Below are 21,877 nucleotides of genomic sequence, written 5' to 3'. Positions count from 1 at the left end.
ATATATGTAAGCAATAAAAAAAAGGAAAAAGAAAAAGAAAAAGCTCATAGCCCGTAGACTCTATATAAAACTCTAGTATCTAGATAGGGAACCGAGTATAAGAAAAGCCACAAACTATACAGAAATCGTGATCATGTCTTGATGGTAAAGCATAACAAAGAAACAAAGCATTGTGGTCATGAGTTCAAAATCCGAAGTCTTCGTTGAGTGACAGGATTGTTCAAAGTCTTTTCATCGTAGTTGCGCTCGTAGATAGGGTTCCTCTTGAGTATCTCCTCGCCGTCATAGTCTGTCCACCCTCTAACGGGGCCCCAGACAATCTTCTTTGACGCCGATCTCGTCTCGTGAAGCAATCGCTGCATCAAATCCCCGCTCTTGCGCACAGATGGGTATGCATCGAACTCGACGTGAACCACGTTGGGTAGTCGTTTGAGGGACTGCTGCACAATCGCCCCGGCGAACTCGGTGTAAAAGCCCTCGGAAATTCGGAAACCCTCGAACACCGGATGCGACGGGTCGCATTCTACAAATATTTTGAACGTCTTGACGCGAGTCATATCCTCTAGGCCGAGATCGTCGTTAACCGTCCAGGTGTCAGGCGGCGCAGTCCAACTGGAGCCCAGGATCAATTCGACTGTCGCAATGGAGGGCAGGTACCGCTGCGAGACAGCTCTGATTGTTGGCAGCGTGGAATAGTCTTGAATATGGAATAGCCGAAAGATCTGACTGGAGTAAAAGAAGTCGGTAGCTTCGTTGTGCATACGGCGCGATGCCAGATACAGATTGATACGATCGGACATTGGCGACCGAGGAGGATTTTTCGACGAGGCGCCTACACTGCCATTTGCTCGCAGTGCTTTTCTGCGACGCGGTGTAAAGAGGACGAAGGAGTAGATTCGCAGCCGTATCTCTGAGGGAAGGTCGAAGAACCGAAACGGACCCTGAAATTGAAAGCGTCGAGCCTTGCGATTTTGTTTCACTTTCTTGGAGTCATCTTGATCAAGATGAACCTTCTCCAAGGCGTTGGAAAGACTGTCAGAAACCATGCTGGGTTTCATGTAGGGAGAAGTCTAGCGCAAAAATGAAGGAGAAAAAATAATACACGGCAAAATTCTATCAGAATATGTGTGAAAAAACCAAATTTCTTGCGTTCATCCCATTCTAACCGAACTCGTGAATTAACATGCTGATACAGATGCAATCAGGCAGTGACATCAAACCACCATTTAGCAGAAGATATGGATTTGTTTCCCATCAACGGGGCTGCAGTCGCACAAATTTATTCGCTGCAGCTCTTGGGGACAGGATATTGGTCTCCCCAGTTAATACAACCCAGCAAACATCGAAAGGTTTGCTGAGTCAAATTTACCGTCTGGGTGTTCAACTTTCATAATTGGAGAAAAAAAAGAAGAAGAAAGGAGAAGAAGAAAACGGCGGAAGGCGAAAGATTTTAAAAGGCGGGCGGGTCGGGAATGACGCACGGGGTTCTTCCGGGCCGCCGTAGCGCAGCAGCCGCAACTTTTCCGCTCGACGCCATCGATTGCTTCCTCGGACCTCGACAAGTCAGTCTGGAATTCCAGGACCCTCTTGACACCGTGTTTCTGTCCCATTGCCTTGTCCTCTAGAAGGCCAACTGCCTCTACTCCCCTTGATCGTCGCGCGGAGCATGAGTGCGCTGTTTCCTTAATCTATACATTTTTTGTCTATAATTTAATGCCCTTTCTTGTTCATCATGCTTAGCCGTGCAGTATTACCTCTAACGAGGCCCAATGTCCTCGCCTCCACACTCCGTGTTTCGGCGCTTCCTGTCTCCCATTCGCGATTCTATGCGAAGGTTGGCAAGCCTAAGGCTCCCTATAACATTCCCGATTCCGTGAAGCCTTCCAAACCCGAACAGCCGGCAAACTCTTCGCAACAAGAACCGTGGTCGGAGCCTGAAGCCAACACCGAATCTCAGCGATCGCAAGCTGTAAGCCACTGTCTCTACATATCTAACACATAGATAGTGTTAGGTCTAAGCTGATTGCCATTCGAATTAATCCAGCCCGAATCGGAGCCAACGCCTGCTGAGAAGGAAGCCGCCCAGAAACCACTCCCCGACCTTACGCAGGGAATTCCCTCCACCCTTGCTGCAGAAATCGAAGCTCGCTCCAAGGGCCGTGGACAGGCTTCCCTAAACCTCACCGAGGACCCCTCGCGCTCCGAAGAATACACAGACGATGGTCGCGACGGCGACATCCCCAAGAACGGCTACGAGTCTTCGCTCGATCGCCGAAGGGCCCGCATGGCCAACCTGATGTATGTCCTTTTCCTGATGGCCGGTGCTGGAGGAGGTGCCTACCTGGGACGGAACTGGGATACCGAAGAAGAGGAGAGAGCCCACCCAGAGACCCCTTCGGGCTGGGGCTTCGGACTCTGGTACAACCGCATCAAGGCCCGTTACGGCGACATCACAAGCTACTACAAGGATCCTGCATTCCCCAAGCTCCTTCCCGACGAGGATCCCATGATGCGCCAGCCTTACACTCTGGTTCTGAGTCTGGAGGACTTGCTTGTGCACAGCGAATGGAGCCGTGAGCATGGATGGCGAGTTGCCAAGCGACCTGGTGTCGACTATTTCCTCCGCTACCTCAACCAGTACTACGAGCTTGTCCTCTTCACCAGCGTGCCCAGCATGATGGCAGACCAGGTTCTGCGTAAGCTTGATCCCTACCGTATCATCCGTTGGCCTTTGTTCCGTGAAGCTACCCGGTACAAGGACGGCGAGTACATCAAGGTATGTGGTTCCGATACTCAAATGATGCGATCCTGATGACTAACGACGACGATTAAACAGGATCTTTCCTACCTGAACCGTGACTTGTCTAAGGTGATCCTGCTCGATACCAAGGAGGAGCACGCTCGTCTGCAGCCCGAAAACGCCATCGTTCTTGACAAGTGGCACGGTGACCCCAAGGATAAGACCTTGGTTGCCCTGATCCCCTTCCTCGAGTACCTTGCCGGTATGGGCGTCGAAGACGTCCGCCCCGTCATGAAATCCTTCGACGGCACCTCCATCCCAATCGAGTTTGCCAAGCGTGAGAAGGCCATGCGTGAGCGATTTGAGAAGGAACTCGCCGAGGAGCAGAAGAAGAAGCCTAAGGTCGGAATGGGTAACCTGGCCTCTGCCCTCGGACTGAAGTCCAACCGCACCCTTGACGGTGAGCAGTCTCCCTCCGAGGGTCTCGCCCAGGGTAAGATGCTTTGGGACCAGATCCGTGAGCGCGGCCAGAAAAACTACCAGATGATCGAGAGCGAGATCCGCGAGAACGGCGAGAAGTGGCTGGCCGAGATGGCCGCTGAGGAAGAGAAGGCCCGACAGGAGCAGATGGACGCAATGAAGGGCTCCTTCACTGGCATGTTCGGTGCCGGTGGTAAGAAGGAGTAAATTCGTTTTTGAAAGGATTTACGACGCTTATAGAACCCCCGCCTCCCTCTCCTCTTTTTCTTCCTATTCATCATCATGCGTCTTTGTTATCTTTTTTCCCAGTGGTGGGGTTACGATTAGAAGGGTTCTTTGGCTCTTGAGCATCATGGGTGACTGTAAAATAGCATTATTTGGTTCTTCGTCGGTTTTGTATAAATTGAAATATAGTTTAATGTCTGCAAATGGGCCGGTTGAATTTCTATTGTAAGTTGTTGATCAGTGTGTTTGCCGTGGTGTATTTAATGCATCATACCAGGAATTCCCTGAAGAATCAAACCAGTGAGCTGAATGTTGAATTGTAGAAGCAGTATTTACAATGGGTATATGTTCCAGCAAAGTCTCCCTTCCCTTAGCGCTAAATTTGCCAGTTCAGTTCTAAAAAGACGGTGGGCATATATGGATCACCCTAAGTTTACATCCTGAAAAACGGAAACATCCCAAATTCCCGTCATATCGAACGGGAACCCATCCATGGTGCCGAACGTCCCGGAGATAGACATCATGTCGTCAACAATATCGTTATTCGTCTGCGTCTCGGGCAGCGAGATCGCCGCCGGGTTGACCAGTCGGTTATCGGGCTGTCCGATGCCATTGAAGCTGGAGTCAGCAGGGCTGCCGTTCCCGGGGAGTCGGTTGAGGATGTGCTCGCAGTGGTCGAGACACATGTCGGCTACGTCCCAGTCTTCTTCCTCGCGGACACGGCGCAGGATCGTCCGCAGGGTTTCGACGTTCGCGAGACAGGAACGGGCGACTTCGCCGTCGGTGGTCTCGAGAGCGCTGCGGACAAGCAGGGTGGCTGTTGATGTGAGGTGGAAGGCGCTGTCTGTATATGGGATTAATTATTGAAGGATGTGGGGAGGGGAAGGTAGGCAAATGAGGACATACAAGGAAGCCAGAATTCTTTAAAGTTCTCCTTCCGGAGAGATGAGATGAATTGGACGATTTCTTCGGCCGACCTGCGACATTCGGTTTGGAAATAGCGACGGGCTTCGGGGTTTTCGGTCTCTGCGTTGTTGACCTCCTGTTGTCTCGTGTGTTAGATTTCGAGGCGGACTTTTAGAACCAAGTGAGAGATGAAACTTACGGTGACCTCGACCCGGCTGACGAGCATTTTGACAGCCAAAAAGCCCAGGTGCAAGCTACTCGTCCCGGATATGCGATCCTCCGACGGGTTCACGGGAATTCTCAACCAGTCAGGTAGAGAGTCTTCCCACAGATCGAGATCCGTTCGAATTTGCCGGATCTTCTTGGATGTTTCGCGGGGCTGGCGCTGTTGAAGGCCATAGACAAGGGGTAACAACTCCCCCAGGATTTCCGTCAATCGGCAGAGTGCAATGTGACAGTGGGCGGCTCGCACACGCTCGGTGGTGCGCCCAGCCTGCGGCAACAAGCCATCGATAGTGGGCAAAGGAACATCGTATTGATTCTTAGCAATTTGAGGAGGCACGCCGTGCCCAAAACTTCCCCTAATAGGATGCATTAGCAGATATGAAACAAGGATGGGTTGAATTAGCTTCACCAGCGATCATGAATTACAACACCCCACCAAAGGCGAATGCGATTGTTTTTCTCCCGCTCAGACATTTTCCAAAGACACGGATCACGGTTCAGCCCAAGACAATGCGCAAGCGAAATCATCCGACCGCAACTGATGGCATTACCGGTCATAGAGAATATCGGTCGCCCGGTCAAGTCAATAAGTGCTGCGGTGATGGTAGATAGCCCTGGAGCTGAGAATTCCTCGTGGAGGGCAGCCACGGTCATGTTGACTGCGTATCGAACATCCGGCTTGGGGTGACAGGCGAGTTTCGGAGTATGTTTCCAATAGACAAGTGACATGGAATAAACCTGACATAGCATAGAAGCCGGTGGTTCGCTTGGCGAATCTGAATTGTAGGCCTCCCAGAAGCTTTCCCCGTCAAATATGGGAAATGCTACGTTAAATCGGTCTAGAAATCTGGACGGTCATGTTAGTACGGTAAATAGCCGAGGGAAACCACGAGAGGCGTACAGTCGCACTAAGTCATGCCTGAAAGGCCCAAGAATCTGTTCAAGAATCTCCTTTTGATTCTCCCCCGGCGGGATTCCCCGTCGCATACCCTTCCTCCGTCTTGAGATGGTGGTGTAAAGGATCGGTTTTCTCGGGTCATTTGAATAGACATTATACGGATGATTTTTGGGTGTCTCGGATTGATTCGACGTCTCTGGAGGCATAAACTTCTCGATAACCTGGGCGTCATCGGCCACGACTGGACCGACAATCTGAACGGATTCGTTATGCGGGTCCTCGTCCCCCTGTCGCCTGGACTCACTTCCCCGGCTGTCCACCGCCGAAGAGGCCCTGGGCCGAGTAGCGGTGTCATCCAGCGCGCGAACGGGGTGCGGGGGAGAGTCACTTTCAGAAATGCGCTTGCGCTTCTGACTGGGAGCCAGGCTTTCAGCCATCGGATCGATCGTCCACCCTTTCGAAGGGGATCCATTGGGGATCGGAGGATCCTGGCTGGGTTCTTCCTGATAATGGCAATCGGCGCCTTGAACCCGACACAACAGACATGATTGACCGGGTATGTCTACCGTACACCGGGACTTGCGCTTTCTACATAAGTCACAAGCCCGGACTTTGTGCGATCTGTAGGGCCGCGCGCCTGCGTTGAACCCCGGCGACCCATGTTTCTGGGATGAAGAGCCATTCTGGACCGTCGCGGGTGGCATGGTGAGGCTTCGTCCCCTCAACAATGGTTATCGTCTTCCCCAAGCCGTCTTCATGAGCTGCAAGAGGGCCAATTCAAGGTGTTCACGCGTACGCGTGCGTCCGGTGGGATTTCTCCGAGACCGACGGAGATTGAGGAGTGAGTGGAGAGAGTTGATAAGGGCCGAGCTTCGGCATTAATCAATGAGGGTTGATCGATAGGTCAGATTAGCGCAGAGACCAACGCGGGCAGCATTGAAACGGGGGACCGTCTACTAGGGCAATCGCGCAGACACGCGCATAGTCAGACACTGCAGGACCCGGGGAACAGCCCACGGCCAAATTCTTATTGGAGTTAAGAACGCGGAGAAGGAGAAGAAGAAGAAAACGAGATGAATTCTCGAGACTTAGTCATCGATCACGGAGGGCTTCCCGACCGCCAAGACGTGGGGTGCTGAGTCAGCCACGTGTCCAGCCCGTTCGGGAATAGTCTCGGCCTTCAGCGCTAAGTCGCTAATGACTGTCGGCCTTCTTGGCGTCCTTCCTTCGTCCTCGTCGGCGGTCGCTGAGGAATGGAATCTTGCTTCCAGGTAAGACCTGGTCAAGATAAGCCTAAGCCTGGATGCTTTGACTCTCTTTGCGACCGCCTTTTCCCAATACCCCTTACTTTCGTCTGCCTCGACACAACACGAGAAACTTTTACCCCTCGATGGTTTCAGTCGGCGCACCCACTCCAGTCAAGATCACCGTTGCACCCGAAGCAACCAGACACAGCCACCGACGCCGCTAGTTGGCGCTTCCGTTCTTCCACAGGCAACCAGGGAATCCTGCAAAACTCTTGCTCCTGAGTCTTCTCCTGGGAACATTGCTGAATGTGCGCCATTGAACCTGGGAATGTATTGGCCCAAACCAATGTAGACTCCTATGTGCTGATCATTGACCATGGAGGAGGATGTTCGGTTGCCCTACGCGGAGCAGCTTGACGGCTGTCGGATCGACCATGAACAGCCCGACAAGGCTGTCTCTGACCCGCAACAGAATGGCTCGCGTGAGAAAGGCCAGGGACGGACAAATGAGCAGAGCTCACCACCCTTCTACCGGTTACCTCGCACCGTCATTGAGCAGTAAGTCTGATCTTTCTCTCGATCTTTCTTTTTCTCTCTTTTCTTTCCCCTGTCCTGTTTGCTCGTATAGTTCCCAGCGGCATTAGCGCTGCGGGGACGCAACCGGTCTTTCGCGTCGGTGATTAATTAACCGGTCCTCTAGCATCCTCTACCGCGTTGACGCCAATATCTTTGCATCCCTAACCCTCTTGAATCGAAAATGGCGACGGATTTCCGACTCGCCTCAACTTTATGCCTATCACCTGGCTCGCTGCCCATCTTTCGCCCTGACGCAGAAGGCCACCGCGGTCACGACCCTTCCAGACGGCCTGGCAAACCTGAAACGCTGTTTCCAGGCGGAAATTCGGCGCAATGCATTTGACGTCTTTCTGCGACCTCGGAAAACATTGATCAAACTCATCTCGACGTCTATGAGCTCCTCGACGCCTTTCCCACAGGGTGAAGCTTTCCGGTTTACTTTCTCGCCCAATGCCCAGCTGGTTCTATGCATCAGCTCCTCGCGAATCGTGGTCATCGACGTGGCGACTGGTCCGGCTGTTGTAAGACATGAGTTGAAGACTTCACGACGTCCGTTAGATGCTGCTATCTCGGATGATGGTGCCCTTCTTGCTGTGGTGTCTTCCAGCCACCAGGTTCACGTCTATACTCTTTCCCCTCTCGAGGCAAAACATATCCAGGAACTTCAGTTGAATGATGTACCGCGAACGTTAGCACTCTGTCCAATGGGGGGAGTACTTGCTATCGCATACAATGACCGGATTGAGGTGTACGCCATTGGAGAGGGGGCCTTGGCAACGGAACGACGAGCCGTCCGCTGCAATGGAGTCGATTCGCTGTCGTTCTCGTCTGATGGGGTCATGTTACTTGGTTCTTGCAGTGGTAATGATGATAGCGAACTCGTTACCATCACCGTGCCGTTTTACACGGAGCCGGACTCCGATTCTGCACGAGACGCCCAAATTCGAATGTGGACAACCCAGATACTCTTCCCAGAACTCATCCAGGGTTATACTCATGCATGCCTGCTCCCAATGCATGCCGAGGGTGAGGGTAACTGGGTCCTTGGATTTGACAAGGAGATTGGAGCCTTTCGATCTATCGGGGCCAACAATGCAAACTCTGGTACGACGTATTTTGTGAGCCCCATGTCTCCATGTGGATCGCAAGAATCCCCGCCCGCTATGCTGCCAACGGTCGATTGCCAAGGCGAGCTTGCTGCCTTGGGATTTCAGGAAGCCGGATTGTGGGTGTATGGGCTACCAGATCGCCTGGACATTGCTCCCGCCGCGTCCTCTGCTGCAGGACGAGCCACGGGGAATGATGGCGAGGATTCCCGGGAGTTAGAGACTTTGGCTTTCCCGGGACAGGATAGTTCGACACGGCTACAGCAGTCCATTTTGAGGCCAAAGATGCTTATCAATGGCCATAAAATCAGCGAGGTGCCTGGAATCGCCGCTGCCCGTTGGGTACAGCAACTCGACGGCGCGACGACCCACCGTAGGCTAGTGGCGGTGGCCCCCGGCGGCGTTAATCCCCCGAGCTTTGGCGAGGAAGATGTTCCGGTAGATGGAGGACGGGTGCTTCTCTTCGACTTTACACGGTCCGCTAGCGACGGAGATGTGACCGAGCTCAGCATTGAGATCGGAGAGGCCGAGCCTAAGATGCTGAACGAACCAAATGCTAGCATGGATACTGCTGTTGAATTAGAGCGAAGAAGGACACGATTGCAACGTGCCAATCCTCTTCGTGTACGGCATGCTGCTCGCGAGTCATATCCTGCTGCCTCTCCCACGTATCAAATCGCTCCGTTGAATTTGCGTCGCAATAGCTCCTACTTTTCTGGCTCCTCGAACGAGGCCGGAGAGGGCGAATTTCCCCCAATTCCAGATAGCCCCTATGATAATACTCAACCTCGGTCTCAAGACACATTGCGCCGTGCCGCTACGGCTGCGGCCTCAAGCCGAGGACGGTACAATGCGAGGTACCGAGAGGAAGGCCGTCGGATGTACGACGACAGGCGTGTCCCTCCGATCTTCCAAGTTCCTCATGAAAGCGACGCGGACAATTGGGTCCCTCCGCCGCCCCCGTACTCCCGCGAACCCGACGGGCCGCTGCCGGAGAGCCTCAGGCGAACTCTTCTTCCCACGGGAGCTAGTGCCTCGTCGCCTCAGGTTCACAGATCTCAAACAACCCGTCAAAGTACCACAGAGGAGACGTCGACTCTCTCCTCCTTACAAAGACTAGGCACTATTACCGGTTCTAGGTTCACCTCGCGCGCGAGAAGAAACACGCGTGATTCCGACGACCAAACTCGACGGCATAGCAGTTTTATGCGCCGGAGAACTAATTCGGGAAGCCGCTTTACGCAGAACGTCGAGGAACCCGATGTGCCCGCGGTGCCTCCATTACAAGGGCTTGGCAGCACCCCGCAGCGACCGCAAACCGCCGGTCATATCTCATCACTGCCGAGTCGCGACGATGTTCAGGTAGCTTCCACGGCTGAGATCTCACAAGACCCGACGCAGGCGACCCCACGTCAAGCAGATCAGCGTGAACCAGATCCGGGTCACTCTGCCGAAGAAGATTTGGAGGGCCAGGAAGATACTGTGCCTGCCCTTCCCACAACGGGACCTAATCTAAACTATCCATTCTCTCTCTCGTCGCCTAACCTCCAGGCCTTTGAACCCCAGTACGAGTCTCCGGAGATCATGAGGTATACATGGCTACGCCCTGGGCAACGTAGATCGATAGACCGACGTTCGCAATCCCAGGATCTTCGGATGTCAACAGCAAACATTGTGCCCTTGAATCGTCGAGCCTCCACTGACCCAACTCTTTCTTTGAGCTCCGAGCCATCCAATGATCTCTGGAGAAGACGGATCGAAGAGTGGAATGATCGAACTATCCACGAGAGAAGCAAGAGGCGGACTAAATGTGTCGTGATGTAGACGGATGGAGCGGTCTGTTTTGTTTCATAGTTAAGACATGCTTCTTGTGTATTTTGTCCATACCTTCTGTCTTTGAAACTTGCTTTTGTTGCATATACCCAGGTGACGTATGTGGATGTGGATCGTAGTATTAGATTGGTTTGAATTCACTCGAACTGAATGCCGCAATTGATGCCACTGTTTCAAGCCGTAGCACCGTAGTCAGGTCTAGGCCATCGTCGGCAAGTCCATACGAAAGGCAAGCTTCACCCTGCTCCATCCTGGCCAATGCGTTGGTGAAGATGAGTCAGATCTAATGACGAATCCCCCCATTTATCTCTATGGTATGAGGTGCTCCAGCATAAGTAAACAGACCCTTATACCTCGACACAACATAACCCCCCACCTACCGGTCAGCATATATCTCCATTTCCTCTACCCCTTCTATCATCTTCACTTACAATTCCTACCCAATCGACATGCAAGCCATCCGTCTCCACCCCTCCGTCCCCCGACCCTTCTACTCCCTACTCCCCCACCAACCCAGCCCCCGCTTCAGCCCTAACCCTCGACACCAACATCCCCATCCCTCAACCCTCCAATCCCGACGAGATCCTCATCCGCGTCAAAGCCACCACAGTGGTCCGCGACGCCCTCACATGGCCCGAGACCTACGCCCACGAGTACGCCATCCCGGGCCACGACCTCGCCAGCCTTGGCAGCCGTTCTCTCCTCCAACAACCACCCATTCAAGCTCGGCGATGAGATTTTCGGCATGGCGCATGCCGATCGAGGGTCCGCGTCTGAGTACGTGCTCGTCAAGGCGGACGAGATCGCGTTGAAGCCTGCCAAGCTGTCGTGGGAGGAGGCCGCCTATGTGCCGTTGAGCGCGCAAACGGCCTACGAGGCGCTCTTTATGCATGCTGGTGTTCCATTGCCATCCCTATCGGCATTTGCATCTGTACTTGAGTCTGACTCTCATTATGGGGCTAAGACGCCAACGAACACCCAGAACCAGACCATCCTCATCACCGGCGCCGCCGGCGGAGTGGGAATCTACCTCGTCCAGCTGGCTCGTCTGGCCGGTCTACATGTCGTGGCGGCGAGCAGCTCGAATGCGCGCAATGCGTCGTTCCTGCGCGATCTAGGCGTCCACGAGACGTTCGAGTATACGGATCTTCTTCGTGCAGGTCGGGATCGGATAAACACAAACACAGATCCAGATCCAGACACAACGTACGATATCATATTCGATACAGTCGGCGGGGACGTGTTAGCTGGGTGCTGGGACTTGGTGAACCCGTCCTCGGGGTGTCTGATTTCCGTGGAGTCGGCGAGTTACGATTTCGTCAGGGAGCATGCGGAGAAGGTCGCCAGGACGGGGACAGGGACCGGGAAGGGAAATGGGGTCAAGTCCTTATTTTTTATCGTGCAGGGGAGCAGTGCTGCGTTGGCGGAGTTGGCGCGTTTTGCGGATGATGGGAAGCTGAGGGTTTTCGTACTGGAACGGTATCCTCTTAAGAGGGCTGCTGAGGCGTATGAGAGGGCGAGTGGACGGGGTGGGATAGGGAGAGGGAAGATTGTTCCGACGTTTTGATTGATGTCCTCTCCGGCTCTGTTTATCTGTTCTGACAAGTTGCACAATCGATTAAAGTCAATTATTTCATTCACTAATTAATTACCCTATTACTCCACAAGAGCACATTTTTCATTCTTAGCTATCATCACCAGCATCACCACCCTTCGAACCTCCAAACTTATTCTCCACCTGCTCCTTCGCCTTATCAGCGGCCGATGAGGCCTGGTCTTTGCCTTTGTTGTAGTAGTCGTTGGCCTGGTTCTTGGCGTTGTCAACAGCCTGGTCTATTGAAATCGGTTAGCTAGGGGTCCTTATCTCGTATTGAATGAGAGCTCAAGGATGGGGCTGGGTTGAGTTGAGTCAGGACTTACCACCACCGAACTTCTCCTTGGCCGAGTCGATGGTCGACTGGAGGGATGCTTTGAGTTTGTCCATTCTGCGTAGGTTAGTTTTGGTGGGCATTACTGGGAGAGGAGGGTAGAGAGAGCGAACCTGGTAGGTATGTAGGTAGATATGTACGTCTGGCACTGTGTATGGAGAGGTTTATTGTAGATGAAGGAGTGGGGGGTATTTAGGTCTAGTATCGGACAGAGATGGCTCATTTTATAGAGCCGACAACAAATGAATTACGTCTATGAGTCTCGTCCCTCCTCAAAAATGGAACATCGTGTGCGTCTAGACTGTGGGGAAAAATTACGTGCTGGACATACATAGCAGCAGGAGTGGATGATGTAACCGCGGTGGAGGATTTCCGAATGCAGGTGGAATACACTTTGGCTTGTCCACTGGTTGTGACGGGTAGATAGGAATAAGAGTATAGAGAATAGATAGAGAGGATCGTATGCTTTGATTGATGGTGCATGGTTAAAAGAGGATAAAACTTGAGATAGAATGAGTGGATTCACAGACATACAAGCTAGGGTATAATCAATATCAAACAGGTCTATAGTGCTTCAAAAAGCAAAAAAGAAAAGCACAGAAATTAACAACCTCCTCCGCCTCCACCACACCCTCCGCCGCCGCCGCCGCCGCCGCCGCCGCCGCCGCCGCCTCCTCCACATCCTCCTCCTCCTCCGCACCCACCACTACCGCAACCACCACCACCGCTGCAGCCACCTGCCGCAGCGCAGCTCCCAGCCGCGGCTACACCCCCGCAGGTTCCGGCAGCGCAGCTCCCATACGCCCCCGGAACGGTGTTCATGCAGCTCGGATCCGCGGCGTAGGCGCCAGAATGAACGCCAGGATCGCATTCATACGGCGCGTAGTATGGGACCATGACCGGGAAGCCCCATACGACGGGAACATACGCAAGGCCATCGTCCGCCGCCCGCTGCTCGCGTTTCTTGCCGTCCTTGGACTCCCGCTTCTCGGCGCGACGACGGGCCTTTTCGTAGTTACTGCGCAGCTTCAGGAACTTGACTTGTCGGGAATCGACGTGGTTAGTTGTTGTCGTGGGTCGGACAGCATTATGTGTAGAGATATGCGGATTTTTGTCCGGGTGAGACGAAATATCGGGCCGATCGTGCAGTTTGACAGCCTCCTCGCGGGCCCTGGACGTAGCGCTGGTGACGAAGAGACCGTCGCGCATGTATGGGGCGCGAATGGCTTCGCAGTACCAGCAGGTACATTCGCTGTAGATTTCCCCAGCGGTGAGTTTCTTATACATTTTGCTGGTCCATTCGAAGCCATCCGAGAGCTTTTCCTCGTCAACTTTGTCGTCGTGGTCAATGAAAACGGGGTACCGACGCGCTTCGTTGGTGGTGAGGAGAGAATATGTATAGTATCTCGACGGAGAAAGTTGGTGCGTGTGCCAGGCGAGATCGACATCGAGAGTGGGGACCGCCATATGTCGTGGGTTGGCTGCCATGATCTGGAAGAATACGCGGTATTTCTTGATCAGTCGCCCCATGGTAGCCTTGACTGTCGGCGAGTGAAGCCAGTCGATGTTGTCCATTTTCTGCACAAAGGTCCCCTGTCGAATGACAGCCCCGACCAAGTCCAGGGCGAATGGACTGAGGTTGTCCCAGTAGCGGGACATCATTCGGCGAAAGGCCATCTTCTCGATTGGCAGCAGGAGGCGATTGCTGTTGCTATCACGCATGACCTTTTTGTCGAGGAGCCTGGATATGATCTTGTTTCGCAGGTCTCCTACAGATTTGCATTGCCTCGAACTGGCATCGGTGTACCACAGCAGTTCACGACTAATGGCTTTGACCAGGCGATTAGGGAAGCACCACTGAGTCTCGCGCCTGCTTCTTGGATCCTTGATGGACTCCGGGTGACCTCGATTGTTGAATAACGCGCCGGGCATAGGTATATCCATCGCGACTAGGCTGGCAATATCCTGTCTGAATTTTTCGACCCTCAATTTTTCATGGTCGATTTCATAGCCGCATTGCGGGCATGCTTTTATAAAGCCCTTGTCCGCGAACCCCGTCCAATCTTCGAACATCTTGCCCACCGGTCCAGTGACCACTCCTTCAGTCCAATGAACAGGCACGCGGCCTGTGCAGGAGGGACATTTCACCATCACCTTCGACGAGTTATGTAAATTGTCCCACGCAAACCCCGTCTTCGCTGTGAACGTAGACCTCGCTTTGAGACCTGGATCGTATTCGAAGTTCTTGTTTCCGATGCAGGCATTTATGGCTTTCCAGGGAAAGCCGGTCGCCCAGAAACTCATTTTTCCATCCCGAAGGCAATCCTCGAGAAAGGACCTAGGGTTCAACATATGGGCATGCCAGACCATTAGAACATCTGTATGAAAACGCCTATTAGCAACTGATAATCCAACGCACTGTATCGCGTACCCAAACGAGAGTAAATTTATGGTACTCACCAAGAGGAGGTAGTTTTTCCGGGGACCACACGAGCTGTTTATGGTTTTCAGTAATGGTGTTGTAGCTCTTGCTGTGAAAGTCCTCGACGCTGATCGTTGAATGGGTGGGAGCAACGCATGTCTTCCACCAGACTGCATAGCGCTCAACGGCTCGGGCTGTATACACAGCCCATCGTTTCTCTTTCACTCGAGCCCGCGCCTCGTCGATCAGTTGCTCGAAAACGCTTGGATTGGGGTCACGGATACAGAACAGATCCTTGATGCCACCGATCGTGTCGCGCAGGTCGGCAAGGGCAGCTAAAAACTTGAGATGGGCAACGCACTCATCCGGAGTCACCGTAGTGTAGAGGGCCGGCCCAGCGCTTGACGCGAGGTCTAAAGGTGGAATGGTCGCCTCAGGTTGCTGATCGATCTGATCGTAGGACGGGGGACTGTCGCCAGAAACTTTCTTCATGTTGCTTAACTGGATATGGAAGTTTGTGTTGGAGATATACAACGTGTGTGTGTGTGTGTGTGTGTGTGTGTGTGTGTGTGTGTGTGTGTCTTCTCTAGAGGTGGATTGTAGGGTCCGTATATAGACCTCTGAGGCCCTACCTACCGAAGGCCTCCACTAAGATAATGGAAGGTCCTGGTATAATAAGCGGAGCTGCGTGGGCAACCTCTCAACGGTTTGAATATTCATAAGTTTAGTGTTAATTGGGTATGATGGGTTACAACACATTCTACGGAGGCGGGTGACAAGGGACCTTATATATCGAAGTCTGTCAGATAATAGCAGCAAGTCACGAAGTCATAATACGAGGTCCATGGATGGAGCTAATCAAATCCAGGGGAATTTTGTTGGCTAGTCTGTAGTGAAGAACAAGGCGGTGCGCGCAAGGGGTCAAGCTTCTATGTTGCCCGACAAGCATTGACTCGTATCTCTTGTCCGAGACCCGATGTTCATACGCGGCAAGGCTGACAGGGCAACGAACACTGCCTCGGATGAACCCCACGATGTCATTCCATCGACGTCACGCCGGAAGCGATCGTTGACCAATCAGGCAGGGATCGGAGGACCTGATTTCGTCTAGGGTTGCTTATTGGTCTGGTTTTGGATGGCGGGAGTTTTCTGGAAGACAAAACACCGCGAAAAAGATGGAGTAGTTGCTTTGCAGCTGGCGGTGCATACTGGAACGGGATAAAAGAAGGGGGAGCTTCGGACCATCACCGTGCGCCTTGCACAAGAAAAGATCCTGATCCGCGGCTTAGTCAGACCCACTCGGGCACGTGGCTGCCTCAGGCTCTTTATCATCACGTGGGCCCACATCCGCACCACGTGACAGCGAGATCGGATTTCTCGCCTTCCCCCACTCGTTACTCATCGAGGGGCCTGAAGACGTTCGCTGCACCTGCCCAAACGCTGTTCTCGCTTTCGATCGGTCAGAAAGACGCCGGCAACCGATTCTGCGGTATCTTCTTTGCCTGACGCCTTGCTCCATTCCCGTTCTGGCGGATCTGCGTGGTGGTGAGCCACTGGCGAACAATTTTTTTCGATAATCTATTCTTAGTTCCGCAAATCGATCGGGTCCTTTTCCTGGTCAGCAGCTTAACCTGGCGTCGTTCGGAGGATCACCCAGCGGAATCGGAGGCGGGGGTCTGCAGGGGGACAATCTGGAACTAAGCCCAGGGAATAATGCTTCTGCTGCCACCAGTCCCGTGATGGGAGGTGCTGGCCATCCTTCGGTCTCAGCTACTGGCGGACCCGACGTGGGACCGGCCAGGAAGCGCAATGTCACCGTCGCCGGCTTAGATAGTTCCCCCGGCAGTGTGGATGTTGATGACATTGATGACATCGATAGTCGTGAGGAGAAGAAGAGACAGCCTGTAAAGCGTGCCTGCAATGAATGCCGGCAACAGAAGGTAAGCCTTCCCTCTGTCTCTCCTCCCCAGTTCCTTTCTGTGTTTCTGTCCTGGTGATCCCTGTCTAATTCTCAATTGCTCTGTTGCTGCAGCTTCGTTGTGATGTGAGCCAAGACCCGTGGATGGACTGTTCCCGATGTCGTCGTCTGAGGCTCGATTGTAAAATTGAATCCAACTTCAAACGAGTTGGCAAGCGAAGTCGGAATGCGGAGATGGAACGAGAGATTGTCGCGTTGAGGAAGCAGATTGCCCATGCGCAGGCAAACGCTACTGCAACGCTGCCTCCCCATCCGCCGTCGTCTCTTCCAACGACCCAGCATACTCCTAAGCAAGACCCCTCCACCCAAGTCAGCCCGGTCGCGATGTACCATACACCCTCTGCTATATCCTCGGACCAGTATATGGGCTCTCACGAGGCCGTTGCGTCCCTTCTGGATCTTCGTTCGGGCTTCGATGGCTCGAACTATATGCGAAATGGAAACCATCACTTCAAACGGATCGAGGATGTTGCTGTGGTGCCGGAGAGAGTGACGGAGTTATTTGATCTGTAAGCCTCGGTGGAATTCGGCGTATTGGAGACGCGCTTCGCTAACATTGAATAGGTTCTTCACATTCCATCACCCATTCCTCCCCTTCCTTGACCGTGCACAGTCGCCGGAGGACTACTATAATTCCTGCCCGTTGCTTTTCTGGACCATCATCAGCGTTGGCGCACGTCGGTATACGGCAGACACCCACCTTCTCAACTCTCTCGCAGGTCCTGTCTCACGATTGGTATGGAGCACGCTAGCGGATATCCCGCAAAGCTACCATGTTGTGAAAGCTCTATGCTTGCTTTGCACGTGGCCATTCCCCATTAGCAGCACCTCCAATGATCCCACCTTTATGCTCTGTGGCATGATGATGCAGGTTGCCATGCAGCTAGGTCTACATCGGCCCTCACATACGCAAGATTTTAGCAAGTTCCGGGTCGAATTGATTGAGGAGGAATTGCGAGATAAAGTGAGAACATGGGCTATCTGCAACGTTGTTGCGCAGAGGTATGTCGCTTATAACACCCTTCTGTAGTCGCCGTGACTATGCTGATATACATATAGAGTGGCAACTGGATATGGACAGCCGCCATCCACCTTGTATGACTGGACTTTATCGTCAAGCGACTTGATCGATCCAAACTTTAAATTACCCGAGGGCATTTTGCCTCGACTTGAGATTGAGAAGTTCTGCGACAAAGTCACCAAAGCACTGTACACTAATCGACGTGACCCTGTCGGCCTATGCAGCGACCAAGAAAGGTCATCTCTAATATCATTTCTGTCCCGCGATTATGACGAACTAGAAACTCAGCTTAAGTCGCAGAATGACTGTACGTTCTAAGCTTGATTATCTGTTAATGGACCAGACTAACCTCCGATCAGGTATCACTAACCTCTATCTTCGCGCTTCTAACCTTCATCTCCACCTCTCAGCCTTTTTCGATGACCCTACTGCCAAGAGTTACAGAGAGCGTCTACTTGCGCTGTACGTTGCCACCACAACATTCTTGGAAGCTGCTATGAACTTGGAGACGGAGGTTGGGCCCGTGCTCTCCTATACACCGTATTATGTGTACCAGATGTTGGTTGCAGCAGGCTGCACCTTGCTTAAACTCTCCAGGAGCTTTTTCGCCGCACACATCGACATGGACTACACCAAGGTTCTTTTCAATCGAACTGTTTGGGCTATCCGCGGCGTGTCTGTCTCTAACAACGACCTTCCTGAGCGGCTGGCGGAAGTTCTGGCCCAGATGTGGAGACTGGGAAACGCACCAAGCCCCAAGCCGGCGGACAATACTGAAATGGACGATTCGTTAATGTTGAAGGTGCGATGCCGTATGAGCATGTCTCTGCTTTACGACTCGGTGTGGCGATGGCGCGAGGATGCGCGGACCAAGGGTCGCAACCTCGAAGGTATTTCTCCAAAGAGTTAACCCGTTCTCTGCCAAACTGATACTGACCGTGAAATCCAGCTTATCTCAAAAACCCCACAAACCCGGATTCGAATGTCGACTCATCCGCATCATCTTCGGTTGGAGTACTTCAAACATCTACTTCAACTCCCGGGGTGTCTGCCGCAGATCCAAGCCTTGCTCCTGCCCCCTTGCTCCCGCCAGCTACTCTGGGTGTGCAACCTAACAACGGAGTCGGAGCGCTGCCCAGCGGATTCATGGAGCCCAACTACGAGGTCTTCGACCCATTGAACTGGCTTCTGGATGGCCTAGTAGACCTGCCTTATTCCTCGTACTCCACGATATCAGGGATGGAAACTCAAGGAATTGCCTAGAACGACTCACACTCTTTTCTGTGTTACTACACGAAAGACTCATTGACATAATACCAGTCACTGGGCGTTATTCGATACCTTAATGCGGGGTTAGCGTGATTGATTTGAATTGTTTTGTACCTGTATATATACCAAACAGCGCCGACGCCATCAGATCAGGTGAAAGGGAGCGATGGAGTTTGGATTTCTGCTTTTGTTTGTTGATTGCCTTTTTATATTCTTATATTTATTCTTGATGTCCTCGTCGATACCATGTACGGCCACTCTGCTATGATACTGCTTGAATTTATTTGACTTTTGGGAACTGCTATATGATTGTGGCTTCATTACATTTAGCCGTGGTTGAACCGACCCACCCACCGGGGGAACGGTGGGTGGTCTGCAGCGCAATGGAATTTTCACCGCAAAGGAAGAAATTCGTATTTTTATCATTTTGAAGCCATAAAAACCACCAAACATGCCTAAATCTTGCAAAGTTCGAGAAGAACGTATAAATGAAGCCGCTGAATACGCTCGTTGCAATAAAAATCTCTCTATCGCAAAAGTCGCGCGAGATTTCGATGTTCCCTACCGTACACTCCACGGACGCGTTTCCGAGAATCGATCGCCTCGTACTGCTCGAATCCCACAAAATAAAACGCTCAATGAGTATCAGGAGGAAGCCTTGAAGCGGTGGATCATTCGTATGAATGATCTTTATCTTCCTATCACGATATCGATGGTTGAAGAGATGGCAAATCGGACCTTGCAGCGTACGGGATCGGATCAACGCGTCTCTACAACATGGGCCTATCGCTTCAACCAGAGGCTTCCTGATCATCTCAAATTGGAGAAGGTGGCTCAAAAACCGAAGGAAAAGAAGCGATTGGATGCCGAAGATGTTGGACTGCTTCAATTCTGGTACAATCAGCTCTCCAACGTGCTTAAGGGCCTTCCCGCGCGCCTCGTATACAATTTCGATGAATGCGGTTTTCAACCAGGCAAAGGAAAGCGTCAAAACGTCCTGACTAGGAAAGAAAGAGTTCGTGATCTTACAGAATCTGAGCATTCTGAAAATATTACAGCTCTTGAATGCATCTCTGCAGACGGCTGGATCATGAAGCCGCTTTTTATCTTCAAAGGCAAGAAGTTTATGGAAAGCTGGTATCACGAGGATCTGCCTGACCTCTATACTGCAGTATCAGAAAAAGGCTATATCAACGATAAACTCGCGCTTGAATGGCTTCGCTTATTTCACGAGGAAACCATGGATCGTATAAAAAAAGGAGAAAAACGCGTGATTATCTTTGACGGTCATACTTCGCATAAAACAGTTGAATTTCTTCAACTCTGCGAGACCTACGAAATTATTCCTTTCTGTTTTTTATCTTATACAACGCAGATCTGCCAACCTCTTGATGGGACCCCTTTTCTTGCATATAAACAGAAATTCAAAAAGAACAATAATGAGATATTTCAGTGGACCGGGAAGCCCGGAGATAAAGCAACTTTTTTGAAGGATATCGTGGCCGCGCGCGCGGAAACCTTCAAGCAACGGCGTATACGAGAATCCTTTAAAGAACGCGGAATCTTCCCTCCAAATGGATCGTCAATCATTGAAGCGCTTGAAGATACTCTACCGCCGATTCCGTTGATATCAGCGCCTGATCTTCGGCCGTATGGAGAGACTACGCCTCCTCCGAATCCTGTCTCTTCAGGCGTATTTTAATTGAAAATACGCCTCCACGAAGCTCTATACAGGTTCAAAAAAATGAGAAAAGATCGCTCAGGTCTTCGCGAGCGAGGACTTGACCCCGAAGGTCAAACACAACCTTGAGCGTATCCTACACCATGCGAAGATTCAATGTGAAGATCTCGCGAATACGATCACTACTCTTCAACGAATAGAGGCGCTTTCGGGCCCGCGCAAAACGACTAAACGAGAAGTAAAGGCCTTTCGGATAGCAGAATATTGAGTGTAAAGGATGCAAATGGCTCTATCGCGAATAGAAGGGCGAAAGAGGCTGCCAGCAAGGAGAAGAAGTTGAGTAAGGTGTATAAAGAGAAATACGCCTGTTTACCGCCTCAACTTGCAGTCCCTGATGCAGAATCGCCTACTGATTGTATTGATAATATTGCTTTTTACGATCCTCTACGTGGTTGATTGATATATTCAAATTAATACGAATTGCTTCATTTCTTCCTTTGCGGTGAAAATTCCATTGCGCTGCAGACCACCCACCGCCTTCCGCCGGTGGGTGGGTCAGTTCAACCACGGCTAGTGTTACTTTCTAGGCGGTGGAAATCTGCCATAACTAATTAACTTAGTTAACCAGTCGAGGCTACGTCATCGGATGACCGTCAGCTCTTCTTGAGCTGGACTACCTACCCTAACATACCATATCTACTACATAACACATCCATCCCACAAACACCAACACATAACGAAATAGAATCAACTCTCCATAAAAATATATATACATATACACCTCCACACCTACACCAAAGAAAAGAGAAGAGAAGAAAAGAAAACCTCCGAGAGCAACAATGACCTCAAAGTACAAAATCGCCCGACCCCTAAACGCCGGCACAAAGCAATCACTCAAAAAGCCAACCCAAACGCCAACCTTTACAGGCAAACGCGCCTCTCCCTCTACATTCCCCTCGCTGAACCCAAGCGCCCTCCCCGCATCGGTCTCTTTCCTTCCTCCTCGATCCACAGACGACGGAACGGATCCGCACACGCCAACGGAATCGTTCTCGACGGCGCGCACGCAGGAGATAGACATTGTTGGGGAGGCGGGGCAACCGTTTCTTGATCCGGTAGTTTGGGAGGGGATAAAGAAGGTCGGGGAGATCAGGAGCAGGGATAAAGAAGGGGACGGGGACGGGGACGGGGGTGAAGAAGGGACAAAGACAGGGAGGAGATTAGGAAGGAAGGAGGCGGAGGAGGAAGAGCGGAGGAGGAGGGAGAGGGAGGCGGAGTTTGGGGGGATGGCGGTTAGGGGGAGGATTAGGGGGAATGTATGATGTTATGTTATGAACTATGA

The 21,877-nt window shown here is 52.0% G+C and overlaps 9 protein-coding genes across 9 annotated transcripts; 5 read left to right on the top strand and 4 right to left on the bottom strand.

Moving 5' to 3' along the window:
- Positions 1 to 176: 176 nt before the first annotated feature.
- Positions 177 to 1,046, bottom strand: KD926_000013 (uncharacterized protein; the record flags this gene model as incomplete). The annotated part of the gene is made up of 1 exon (XM_053103926.1): positions 177 to 1,046. One exon carries the CDS (start codon positions 1,044 to 1,046, stop codon positions 177 to 179), a length of 870 nt encoding a protein of 289 aa, XP_052952731.1.
- Positions 1,047 to 1,732: 686 nt separating this feature from the next.
- KD926_000012 (protein translocase subunit TIM50) lies at positions 1,733 to 3,427 on the top strand (the record flags this gene model as incomplete). The annotated part of the gene is made up of 3 exons (XM_053103925.1): positions 1,733 to 1,969; positions 2,045 to 2,776; positions 2,837 to 3,427. The coding sequence occupies 3 exons, from the start codon at positions 1,733 to 1,735 to the stop codon at positions 3,425 to 3,427; spliced, it is 1,560 nt and encodes a 519-aa protein (XP_052952730.1).
- Positions 3,428 to 3,867: 440 nt separating this feature from the next.
- KD926_000011 (putative C6 transcription factor) lies at positions 3,868 to 6,178 on the bottom strand (the record flags this gene model as incomplete). Its single annotated transcript, XM_053103924.1, has 5 exons — positions 3,868 to 4,289; positions 4,352 to 4,487; positions 4,551 to 4,932; positions 4,986 to 5,423; positions 5,478 to 6,178. The coding sequence occupies 5 exons, from the start codon at positions 6,176 to 6,178 to the stop codon at positions 3,868 to 3,870; spliced, it is 2,079 nt and encodes a 692-aa protein (XP_052952729.1).
- A 919-nt stretch (positions 6,179 to 7,097) lies between these two features.
- On the top strand, positions 7,098 to 11,803 carry KD926_000010 (F-box domain protein; the record flags this gene model as incomplete). The annotated part of the gene is made up of 3 exons (XM_053103923.1): positions 7,098 to 7,279; positions 7,422 to 9,992; positions 10,876 to 11,803. 3 exons carry the CDS (start codon positions 7,098 to 7,100, stop codon positions 11,801 to 11,803), a joined length of 3,681 nt encoding a protein of 1,226 aa, XP_052952728.1.
- Positions 11,804 to 11,920: 117 nt separating this feature from the next.
- On the bottom strand, positions 11,921 to 12,220 carry KD926_000009 (uncharacterized protein; the record flags this gene model as incomplete). Its single annotated transcript, XM_053103922.1, has 2 exons — positions 11,921 to 12,069; positions 12,157 to 12,220. The coding sequence occupies 2 exons, from the start codon at positions 12,218 to 12,220 to the stop codon at positions 11,921 to 11,923; spliced, it is 213 nt and encodes a 70-aa protein (XP_052952727.1).
- A 547-nt stretch (positions 12,221 to 12,767) lies between these two features.
- On the bottom strand, positions 12,768 to 15,078 carry KD926_000008 (uncharacterized protein; the record flags this gene model as incomplete). The annotated part of the gene is made up of 2 exons (XM_053103921.1): positions 12,768 to 14,542; positions 14,625 to 15,078. 2 exons carry the CDS (start codon positions 15,076 to 15,078, stop codon positions 12,768 to 12,770), a joined length of 2,229 nt encoding a protein of 742 aa, XP_052952726.1.
- A 1,247-nt stretch (positions 15,079 to 16,325) lies between these two features.
- Positions 16,326 to 18,848, top strand: KD926_000007 (putative C6 transcription factor (Leu3); the record flags this gene model as incomplete). The annotated part of the gene is made up of 6 exons (XM_053103920.1): positions 16,326 to 16,526; positions 16,619 to 17,073; positions 17,129 to 17,566; positions 17,624 to 17,892; positions 17,945 to 18,475; positions 18,535 to 18,848. 6 exons carry the CDS (start codon positions 16,326 to 16,328, stop codon positions 18,846 to 18,848), a joined length of 2,208 nt encoding a protein of 735 aa, XP_052952725.1.
- A 457-nt stretch (positions 18,849 to 19,305) lies between these two features.
- KD926_000006 (uncharacterized protein) lies at positions 19,306 to 20,556 on the top strand (the record flags this gene model as incomplete). Its single annotated transcript, XM_053103919.1, has 1 exon — positions 19,306 to 20,556. One exon carries the CDS (start codon positions 19,306 to 19,308, stop codon positions 20,554 to 20,556), a length of 1,251 nt encoding a protein of 416 aa, XP_052952724.1.
- Positions 20,557 to 21,374: 818 nt separating this feature from the next.
- KD926_000005 (uncharacterized protein) lies at positions 21,375 to 21,857 on the top strand (the record flags this gene model as incomplete). The annotated part of the gene is made up of 1 exon (XM_053103918.1): positions 21,375 to 21,857. The coding sequence occupies one exon, from the start codon at positions 21,375 to 21,377 to the stop codon at positions 21,855 to 21,857; it is 483 nt and encodes a 160-aa protein (XP_052952723.1).
- Between the last annotated feature and the right edge of the window lie 20 nt (positions 21,858 to 21,877).

This window comes from Aspergillus affinis (assembly GCF_023601865.1).
Source record: "Aspergillus affinis strain CMG 70 chromosome Unknown NODE_100_length_134578_cov_84_604828, whole genome shotgun sequence".
NCBI classification, from domain to species: Eukaryota; Fungi; Ascomycota; class Eurotiomycetes; order Eurotiales; family Aspergillaceae; genus Aspergillus; species Aspergillus affinis.
The sequence above is the reverse complement of the archived record's forward strand: the minus strand, read 5'-3'. Positions and strand labels throughout refer to the sequence as shown.